General features: G+C 54.2%; 1 protein-coding gene across 7 annotated transcripts in view; it reads left to right on the top strand.

The window, feature by feature from the left end:
- PPP2R2C (protein phosphatase 2 regulatory subunit Bgamma) overlaps window positions 1–10,754 on the top strand; it is a 247,672-nt gene extending 236,918 nt beyond the window's left edge. For all 7 annotated transcript variants that reach the window (XM_063723792.1, XM_063723791.1, XM_054553693.2 and 4 more), the window contains 2 exons: window positions 2,017–2,108; window positions 7,748–10,754. In XM_063723792.1, the coding sequence (XP_063579862.1) occupies window positions 2,017–2,108; window positions 7,748–8,039 (384 nt within the window). In that variant the 3' untranslated portion in view covers window positions 8,040–10,754. The remainder of the gene's footprint in view (window positions 1–2,016; window positions 2,109–7,747) is intronic.
- The last annotated feature ends 379 nt before the right edge of the window (window positions 10,755–11,133 follow it).

An 11,133-nucleotide genomic window follows, 5' to 3' on the forward strand; every position in this document is an offset into this window, starting at 1 on the left:
ATGGTTGTTGAATGAGCCACACTGAGGTAAGTCCATAGTATACGTTGCCTCATCTAAGCCTCCCAGCTGTCCTGGGAGGTGGGGCCGGTATTCTCCCCTTCCATTTTATTGGAAGACAATTGAGTTAAATGGCAAATCTGTGACAGAGCCAGCAAGCAGCGGACCTTAGATTGACATTGTCTTTCTCCAGAGCTCTTCCTCACCCTGCCACTAGAGGGCAGGAGATGCTTAGTGCACGGGAGAGAGACCAGCACGCGCATTTGGACGCGTGCATCACCAAGGCTGCTGGGACTGAGTAAGGAGGACACACAAAAATGCAGACCCAGGGGTGGGATACGAACACTAAAACCTGCTGCCGTTCATCCCCCTTGATTTTAGTTGTTACCCATACTGAGCCAGTACACTGTGCCCAACACAGTGCTAGACCCTGGGCCCAGAGAGAAGGAAGAACCTCGGCCTCACCCTCAAGGGTCCCAGACAGACAGGAACACAGTGACCCTCAGCATGGTGGGGCTGCAGCAGGGGCCCAAGGGGAAGGCAAGGGTCACCAGGAGGACACGGGGGCTGGGGAGGGATGAGCAGGGCCCCAGGTGGGAGTCAGGTAGCCTTGTGTAACCATCCTGTCTGCAGTGAATAGCAGGCCCCTCCTCCCAATCCTGCTTCCCCAATGCCACTCTGTTTTCCTGTGTAGCCCTTACCACCATATTAGTCAGATGGCTGAGAGAAACAGAACCAACAGGATGGGGATGGAGACTGAGAAAGAGAGGGAGATTTGAAGGAATTAGCTCACGTGGCATGTTCTAAGTCTGCAGAGCAGGCCGGCAGCCTGGCGACCCAGGGGAGAGTGACTGCGCGAGCCCACAGGCATCTAGATGGCGGAATCCCCCGGTCCTCAGGGAGGTCTGTCTTTGTTCTATCAGGGCCTTCGACTGATTGGACGAGGCCCCCCACATGATAGAGGGCAGCTTGCTTTACTCAGTCTATCAGCTTAAATGTTAACCTCCCCTACAAAATGTCTTCACAGAAACACTTAAGTATCTGGGTACCATGGCCCAGCCAAGCTGACACACGAAATTGACGTTCACACCACCCTTCACGTTTTCTGTGTTCATTGGAGTTGTTAATTTCAACTCCTGGGAGTTGAAACCAGGCTCCATGGCACCCAGTTACCTCCCCTTCCCCACCCAGAGGGCAAAGCCCATGCCCTGTTGTCCTGGCAGCTCCAGCCCCAGCAGAGGGCTGGCACTCACGCGGCCCTCCGGGTACAGGGCTTGTAGGACCGGCTGCAGTCAGGTGGATGCAGGTCATGGGGTGTCACCATCTCTCCTGTGGGGTAGAGGAATCCTGGGGAAGGGTCCTGGTCAGCCTCTTAGAGGCTGTGTGACCCTGTGAGCCTCAGTGCCTCGTGCTGTGGATAGATGAGAAACCTGTGTGGGTTCCCTCTTCCCCTTTCTTGATAGCCGCCACCCTGTGTTCTCGGTGATCATTACCCTCAAAAGGCCTGCCCTGCACTTAATCCCAGAACCACTGTGAGGTTCACCCTCTTATCACTTTAAGTTTGAAGAAACTGAGGCTCAGAGAGGTGAAGTCACTTGTCCAAGATCACACAGCCGGGAGGGCGGAGCCAGGATCTGGACCCCAGGCGGTCCTGGCCCCTGTGCTGTGGGAGTTCTGTTTGTCACAGTGGACTCTGCTCCCTGGTGCTGCTCCCGTCTCTGGCCACAGCTCGGAGGTCAGCCATGTGCCTGGTCGTGGGCCCTCCGATAAGACGAGCAGGGCTCTATTGGGCTGTGTCATGGCGGAGGTCAGCCGTGTGCCTGGTCATGGGCCTCCCAATGAGATGAGCAGGGCTGTGTGGGGCTGTGTCAGAGCATTCAGACCCTCGCTGAGATGAGCAGGGCTGCATTGGCCTGTGTCAGGGCATGTAGACCCTCACTGCTCTTTGAGACCCTTCTTGTGGAGGGGCTGGGACGGTCGGGGCGCCCCGTCCACTCACCTCATCCCTTCTCCCACCAGGTCCACGACTACCTTCGGAGCAAGCTCTGTTCCCTGTATGAGAACGACTGCATTTTCGACAAGTTTGAATGTGCCTGGAACGGGAGCGACAGGTAAGCCCTGACCTCAGCCCGCACCTCACCTCGCCGTAGGGAGGGTTTCTCTCCTGCAGAGGTCTGGGCTGGGATTCCGGTGACCCACAGCATGGGGCTACTCAGCCTCAATGGGTCCAGGTGTTTGGGTGAAGCCCACACTTTCCAGAGCAGGTTCAACTCTCAGCGCTCAGATTCAAGGGGCAGGACATGAAACTTTCTTCATCTTCGGTCAGTGAACCTCACAGCCACGTTGGCGCCTGCCCTATGGGCAGTAGTGGGAACATGTTTAGTTAATTCAGGGTCCCCAGTGATGTGCTCCCCTCTCCCAGCTTGTCGGGGGCAAGAGCTGTATAGCCCAGCACCTGGTCACCATCATCGATCCACACCTGTGTGTCCTGAGACAGCCCTGCGCCCCTGTGGCTTTGACCATCGGTCTCCTCACCCCTCCTCCCATCACCACTGCTGTCTCTCTCTCTTCTGGTGACACCCCACTCAGGCCCGCTGAGGCTCGGGGGCACCTTGGAGCTCCTGTACCCTCCAGGGCTTGTCACAATCCACAGGTCCAGCCGTCTCTCAACCCCACCTGCCTGGAAAGTGGCCCCCCCCCAGTGCCAGAAGTGAGTTCCTGTGTCTCCCCAGCCTGGGCTCAGCCCAGGGCAGGCATGGACAAGGGGGCCATGGCAGGGGCCCCTGACCTGACCTCTGTGTCTCTTCTCTGGGATTATTCCTCCATTCTGGAGGTGGGAAAATCCCTCCGCTGCCCTCCCAAATCACATCAGCTTTGTGCTCAGGGTCCTGCCAGGAGTAAGATTCTGAAATGGACAAGCCTACTCTCCATCTGTGAGTTTCGAGCTCAGAAGCTGAGAGGTGGCCTCTCAGTGTCTCCTACAGCTGCTTCCTCAAGGACTAGATTCCTTCTAGTCCAGCTGCCCAGATCCAGAAGTGGGTCTCCAGATGACATACAGTGCGGAGATAAAGACCACACTGGCTGCTAGATCAGAATACCACCTGTCAGGAGCCCATGTACTGTCACCTTCTCCCTGCAGTCCTGTACAATGTGGCGGGCAAGGAGGGTGGAGCGAGAGCCAGCAGCCCTGACTTGGGCGTCACCTGGTGGGGGGCTGTCCACCCTGTGGATGGCATCAGTCACATGACAGGTCTGGGCTCTCCCAGACCTCTGAGAGTGGCCAGCACTATGGTGGTCATGTGACAGCTGCCGCGCTATGACTCTCTGTGGCTTTGGGCACAGGGCTGGGACCATCAGAGTTGGTGTGTTGGATAAGGGGAGGGGCTAGACATGGCAGGTACAGGACCAGGAGGGAGGCCCCTGGAAGCAGGGCTGGATCCAAGTGGGGGGCCAAGCCATTGTGTCCAGGGAAGGAGATTTCTGAGAGAGCTGCCAACATCCTGGAGCTCCCCCAGCCCGCAAGGGTCTCTGAGCAGAGCCCGAGCTCAGGTGAGGGACTGGCATGGTGATCACAGGGGGCCACTAAAAGATGCTTAGAAAACCAGGATGGAGGCCCGGCCTGGGGCTGGGCTGGCACAGCTGGGTCAGCAGGACACAGGACCTTCTCTCTAGGCCCTGCCCCCAGATAGATCCCAGATAGATCCCAGACACCCCCAGCAGACAGGGCTCCTCCCATGCTCCTGAGCTGCAGGCCCTGACACATTTGGGGTTTCCTGGTGCAGTGGGTCCCAAGAGGGTCTATCCAAATCGGACGAGAGGGACCTGCAGCTGTAAAAAGCTGATTCCAGCTTTTATGTGCGTTTTTGGGGGTAGGTCCCCGCTGGCTGCGACCCACTGCCCGTCCTTCCTTCAAGCTGCCACCAGGGGGCACCCGCGGCCAGGTGATGCCTGCTCCCAGGACTGGAGAAGCCGCCCAGCTGCCCCAAGGCTGACAGTGGTGTCCAGGCCTGGGCTCTCCTGCCCTGCCTCCCACCCGCCACTTCCTGCGTGCACTTTACACGCCAGCCACGCCCTGTCCTAGTGGTCCCCCACCCGTCTCAGTCTCTCGCTCCGCACCTGGCTCTGCTCTGCGCGGCTGGAACCTCTGTCCTTGTTTGCCTCCCGCAATGGGTGTGGTGCCCTGGGGGGCTACTATAACTCGACCTGTTCTGAGCCCTTCACTGGGGACCTCAGGTGTGTCCAGTGGCTGTGGATGTTTCTAGAAGGCATAGAGGTGTGCCACCTCCCACTTCACTTTTAGCACTGTTCTGAGAACAACATACCCCATGGTCAGGGGTCCCAAGGTAAACAGACCCTGGGTCCTGCCTTCCAGGTGCTCAGAGGCTCAGGAGAGAAGCAAGGATTCCCCCCAGGTTCCCACATCCTTGCAGACCAAAGCAGACTCGAATCCTCGCGGGCTCCCAGTTGCTGCCCTCGTATTCCTGGTGACCGCTTCTGACAGTTGGCCCGGCCCACAGAGCGCCGCTGCTGCCGCACAGTGGCTGCCCGATGGCCCCTGCCGTGGGGCTTCCTAGCACCGGCAGAACGCGGATGGGCAGTGCGCTGTGGAGAGGCAGCAGCTCTCCTGCTGGACTCTGTCAGTTTCTGGTCCACATTCTACCCTGTCCACCGTGTGCTTGAGGAAGCCCCTAAGTCAACTCAGTAGGAAAGTGGTTCTAGGAAACTGTGGCCTTCGTGGCCGCTTTGGGGATGAGACCATGTGTGATGACTTCAGCAAGATCCCAGTTCATATGGGCAGGGGTGCCGCAGTGATCCTGCGTGGACTATCCTATTGGCAGGCCTGCCCTTCCCCTGGTTACCCACCCGGAGGAATCCTGCAGACCCTCCCACAACCGGCTTCAACGCCCCCTCCTCCATGAAGTTCTCCTTGATCTGTCCTGGGGGGAGGGATTTGTGCCAGCCCAGCGTGCTCGGGTGCAGGAGTCAAACACACCTACACTTGCTCTGAGAAGTCCCGGGCAAGGCTACCCCAGGGGCTCATGCTGTATCCGTAGGGCTGTTTTTTTCTCTCCGGCCGTTTTCTTCTCTCCATGCTTCCCCATCTCCGCTCCTCCCTGCTTCTTACACACTGGCCTCATCCTCTCCCTCTTCGGAGATGACCCCAAAAATCATTCCCCTTTCCATTATCCTCAGCCAGCCAACCCCTCCCAAGGGACTGTGTAAAACTCTCATGGAAGGATCTGATTGGCTCTGTGTGGGTCACTTGCCCACTTTTTCAACCAATCAGCATGGACAGGAATATCACATGCCCCAGTTGGCCAGGCCAGGGGCGGGGAGAGCACTGTGATTGACCGCTCACAGGGATAGGGCGTGCAGTGGCGCCATCTCGGCTCACTGCAACCTCTGCCTCCCGGAGTCAAGCACTTCTCCTGCCTCAGCCTCCCAAGTAGCTGGGATTACAGGCGCCGCGGGTGGCGGGGGCAGGAGCCTTTCTTTCCCCAATGGAAAGAGGAGCGGAGCACTGGGGCTGAAAGCAGCCGGCATTGTGGTCCCACATGCAGATGAGGCTAGGAGAGGTGAAGCAGCTCACCTGCTCTTTTCCCTGTTATGGGAACCTTCTGGAATTTAAGAAACCTGCATGAATTAAGAAACCTGCAGGCTCTCATGGTGCTGGGGCCTGGTGCTCTAGGATGAGAGGGGCCCCTCCCTCTCCCCCAGAGCACGTGTCAGCTGAATTCCACACCCGAACAGGGAGAGGATCAGGAACTGTGTGGGTTGCAAATGATTTTAATTATGTCGCTCTCCTTCCACTAAATGGATCAGAAGAGCCAGCATTGTGTGAAATCACCCAGGTTCATTCTGTGAACTGTTCTCTGAAGAACAAAGGGGGCTGCCTCCCGGCTGTGCCGGCGCGGGGAGTGTGGCCTCCCCCAGTCAGCCTGTAGCGCCTGGGCAGGCCCTTCTGTGCGACTCGTTCACCCGGCCCCCCTCGCATGCCGCTTTCCTTGTCCCAGGCTCTGAATCACATATAAAGCGGGTGCGGCTTTGGTCACATGGACGATTAGGATCGAGGAGTACCTGGTAACTAACAAGAGGCAAAGTGCCTCAAGCCCAGCACTGTGCGGGGTGTTCAGCCTATGTACCCTGATTCACGCTCACCAGGGGCTGCGTTCCCTTGTTGATCCTAGTTTTTATAGAAAACTAAGATAGTGCACATGTCAGGGTAGGGCAGAGCTGGGATCCGGACCCAGGCGGACTGGCCAGAGCCCAAGACCCTGACCACAGTGCCTGAGCTCACGTGTGAGCTTTTGTCCTCTGTGCATAACCCCTGGAGACCCAGGGATCCTCCTGGTTCTGTCACAGAGCAGTGTCACCCTCAGGAAGCCTAGCTCAGCTTTCAAAAGGGAACGGGATTTCCTCCCTGAAGAGCCTTCAGCAGGACAACTTCTTTATGGTTGCTTTTTGGAACATCCTCTTCCTCCCCGGTTACCTTGTACCCCACAGCTGCTCCAGGGCCCTGCAGAGGCCAAACCCCAAAACCCTCCCTCTGGGAGCAGGCCCACAGAGCTGTGCTTTCTCTCCTGCCTCTTACTATGTGGATGAACTTATCCTTCCTCCCACTGGCAGGAACCCCTTCTCCTTAGGAGCAGGGAGAGCAGAGAAGTGGTGTGGAGTTCTCTTTAGTGGGACGGTGAGGGCAGTGAGCCCCTGCATGTCAGCACTCCTCGCCCCGACCCTCATGGCGATGCATGTTTGTTTATTCGCCCGAGTCCTCGGGACAGGCGGGCCCCTGGAGGGAAGCAGGGCCTGGTGGTTTTCTGTCCCAGCTGCTTCCGTGTCTACCTCCTGCTGTGGTTGCACAGTCCGTTTGGAAGGCCAGAGCTTTCTCTCCTGGACTAACAGAAATTACAGGAGGGTCTTTTCTTTTCTTTTCTTTTCGAGACGGAGTTTTGCTCTTATTGCCCAGGCTGGAGTGCAGTGGCATGATCTTGGCTCACTACAACCTCGCCTCCTGGATTCAAGCAACTCTCCTGCCTCAGCCTCCTGAGTAGCTGGGATTACAGGTGCCCACCACCATGTCCAGCTAATTTTTGTATTTTTAGTAGAGACAGGGTTTCATCATGTTGGCCAGGCTGGTCTCAAACTCCTGACCTCAGGTGATCTGCCCGCCTTGGCCTCCCAAAGTGCTGAGATTACAGGTGTGAGCCACCACGCCTGGCCAGGAGGGTATTTTCATGATGATTGGGGCAGAGCATAAAAAGGATCTTAGCTCCTGGCCTCAAAGTCTGCGTGTTGGTGGCAGCTGACATGTGAGGGGGTATAAGAGACCCCAAGAGACGGGAATAGAGGCAGGTGTGGGTTCCCTTTCCAGGGAGCGATGGCTCTTTAGGCTCTGGGATTGCTTTCTTTTTCATTTGTTTGTTGTTTTGAGACAGAGTTTTACTCTGTCACCCAGGCTAGACTGCAGTGGTAAATCACAGCTCACTGCAGTCTCTGCCTCCCCAGGCTCAGGTGATCCTCCTGCCTCAACCTCCCGAGTAGCTGAGACTACGGTCATTTTTAATTTTTTTGTAGAGGTGGAGTCTTGCTAGGTTGTCTAGGCTGGTCTTGAACTCCTAGGCTGAAGCGATCCTTCTACCAGGGCCTCCCAAAGTCCTGGGATTATAGGCATGAGCCCCCACCCCTGGGCTTATTTCTTGAGAAGAGGCTTATGCTCCTCCTCACCTGACACCTCTCCTTCTCCCACCAGCGTCATCATGACCGGGGCCTACAACAACTTCTTCCGCATGTTCGATCGGAACACCAAGCGGGACGTGACCCTGGAGGCCTCGAGGGAAAGCAGCAAGCCCCGGGCTGTGCTCAAGCCACGGCGCGTGTGCGTGGGGGGCAAGCGCCGGCGTGATGACATCAGTGTGGACAGCTTGGACTTCACCAAGAAGATCCTGCACACAGCCTGGCACCCGGCTGAGAACATCATTGCCATCGCTGCCACCAACAACCTGTACATCTTCCAGGACAAGGTAAACTCTGACATGCACTAGGTATGTGCAGATCCCAGCCCCTGCCACCCAGCCTCATGCAAGTCATCCCCGACATGACCTTCATGACCGCAGTGCAAGAAGGGGAAGAAAGTCACAGCACTGATGAGGACAGCTGCAGAGGTGGCAGTGTGTGGACACAGGAAGCTTGGGCCCCATCCCTGCCCCAGCTTCCCTAGGCCAGAATTGTGTTTGGCAGTAATTGTCTGTTTAATAAAATAAAAGGAAAGGAAGCGTTCACCGCCACAAATCATAAAATGGACACGACTGTGGAGTCTTACAGTTCAGGGTTCTTTCATTCACGTCCCTTCCTGTCTCGGTCTGCGGTCTTTACCACATCAATAGGACTTTTTATGCGTCTGGGTTAATTTTTCACTCCAGTGTGTCCTGTTGTGGGGGCCGGAGCTGATGGGAGCTGCTTCTCCCCCATGCCTCACTGGTCCCAGATCAGGGCTCCAGGGACAGATGATGAATCTCAAACGAGCCAGCCAGGGGTTCTTTTGCTTATAAATGGGGCAATTCGCCCTGTCTCAGAGCTGATGATCTCACCTTTGTTTTTTGGATGGTGAATTCATGCTGAGAATTTGCAGATGCAAGCTCCTCTCCTAGGTCTTCTGAATGTCTTGAAACATCCCAGGTCCCAGGTCTGGTGCGGTTTCGCGAGAGGAGCGGAGTGGGGTTTGTCTTCTGTGTGCCTGTGTCCTCATCTGATTCACCTGCCATTTGCTGAGCCTCTGCTGTGTGCCGGGTGTGGTGCTCAGCCCTAGAGGCAGTTGACTTACCCCCTGCAGCCCTCCCTGCAGCCTCACCCTTCAGCATTCACTGGGCACCTTCCCGGAGCAGACACTGACTCCCATGCACGATTTTTTGGAATCTTCCTCCTGACTGTGAGGTGGGTGTTCATTCATTTCCTCCACAAACACCAACTTCTTGAAGCATGCCAGGCTCTGGGCTGGATGCTGGGGATAAGCGGGAACCCTCAGGATCCCCTCTGTCCACAAGAAGAAACTGAGGCTCTGAGCAGATGCACAGGTCACCCATGGCAGGTGCCATGCAGTGGTGTCAGGAACCCGTCTGGGTCTTCGCACAAGGTTCTCTCCAGTCCATCTCGTGGGTGGCTCATGTTACAGCGACATTCGAATGGAAGGTTGGAAAGGAATGCCTCTTTGTCTTGTGAAGTAGGACATGGCAGACTTGGCGACAACAAGGGTCCGGGAGAACTGAGACGCAGGATGGAAGATGGAGAAGACCCCCCAGAGCTCCTCGCTCTGCTTGGTGGCTTCAGGAGTGCGGCCCTCCCCAGGACTCCACTTCACCCTGGGCTTGCACCCTCCTTGAGCCAATGCACTGAACTGCCTTTGAAAGGAAATTGCATGTTCTGACCATTTTAGGATACCTTTATTTAAGGACCACACAGTCCCAGAGGACACATCCCTCGGGAACTCTGCCCCTCTGACAATGAGGGCCACAGAGAAGGTGGTGTTTCCATGGTAGATGCTCCTGTTCTGGTGATACCAAACCTGCCCACCCCTCTGAGTCGTCTTTGCTCATGGGCTTGCAGCAGAACCATGTAGTTTGGCATTTTGATTCAGAAAGTGGGGAGCAGAGACCTAGCCAAATCCAACCTTTTTTTTGGTTTTGTTTTGTTTTTTACAAGATATAACATAACCCAGGAAACAGACCCAGCTGAGGTTATTCTCAGTGGATTACAGTAATACTTTTTTGTGTGTAAAAGCACAAAGTGCATGTGTACTCACTTCTGGCCATATAACATTTACACAGGGAAATGGATCATTGATTTTTTTTTTAATCAACGTGAATGAAGAATGTTTGTTTATATATCACTATAAAATCCAGTTGAGCTGGACAGTATTATATGTACATATCTATTCTAATTAAATTTAACAATCAAAGGATTGGATTACTTTTTTCCCCCTTGTAAAAAGGTTCGAGAATGTGGTCAATTGTATAGATAGCGTGTTAAAGCCAAAACCCAACTCTGAGGGCCTTACCCATTACTTGGATATTTGCTACGATCCATCTCCCTTTGTGAGTCAAATGTTAAGAGAAGAAACTTGTATTTGCAGCTAGAGGTTACTGTCACATCATAGATTTAACATTTACCATCTTCAAAGTACGAATCTTACATATTCTTCAAAAGGAGGTCTTAATACAGTTCCTAGTTCCTTACTTCTGTTTTAAACTTTGGGTACCAAACCAAAAAGGAGAAAAAAGAAAGGAAAAGATCTTCTTTCAAGAAAAGTATGTCTCTGGATCCCTGGAAAATAATGATGTCCAAAGCAAATTGTGAAGATAAAATGTGTGTTAAGAAAAGGTGTCGGGGGGAGGGATAAAACCAGAAACGGTAGAAGGACCAGTGTAATAGTCACAGACTTGCATCCTGGCTCTGCTTACATTTCCTGGTCTTCTCGAATGTACGGGCGTTCACATAGTCATTGTGAAGTTGTTGGGGTTTTTTTGGTTTTGTTTTTAATTTAGCTTTTCTCTGAGGACAAAGCTCTTGGTGGTGGTGGTGGTGGGGGTGGTGGTGTGGGATACATGGTGGTCAAGTTGTCAGCCCTGATCAGTTTGGACTCTGTAACTCATAGGTGCATTCTTTTTTCTTTGGTGTCTCACAAATTACCCAATTGTTGAATAAAACTATAAATATGTTAATACCAGCTTTTTCCAATAAAATAACAAATGTTACATCAAAAACGAGGTCCAGATGCTGTTTGTTTTTAGTGAGTCCAACCTCATGGAGGTGGAGCCCATCAAGAGGCAATACAGTGGGTGGGGATGCCCATGGGCTTTGCACTGGGAAGCTGGGTTCACATCAAGGGTTTGCTCCCTCTAGCTCCTAATGCAGCTCTTAACTTTCCCTAGCTCTGAATTCATCACTGAGGAAATGGAGCTAATAAGACTGCCTATCTTGTAGGTTTGTGGTGGGAGAGGAAGGGCAAGATTAACTTGGATAGTGCAAAACACAGTGCTTGGCACATGACACTCCGTAATGATAGTTGTCTTGTCTTGCAGCAGGTGTGCATAGCCCATCATCATCTCCACACACACTCACACTCTCCATGAGAATATGATA

This window comes from Pongo abelii, chromosome 3 (assembly GCF_028885655.2).
Source record: "Pongo abelii isolate AG06213 chromosome 3, NHGRI_mPonAbe1-v2.0_pri, whole genome shotgun sequence".
Taxonomy (NCBI): Eukaryota; Metazoa; Chordata; class Mammalia; order Primates; family Hominidae; genus Pongo; species Pongo abelii.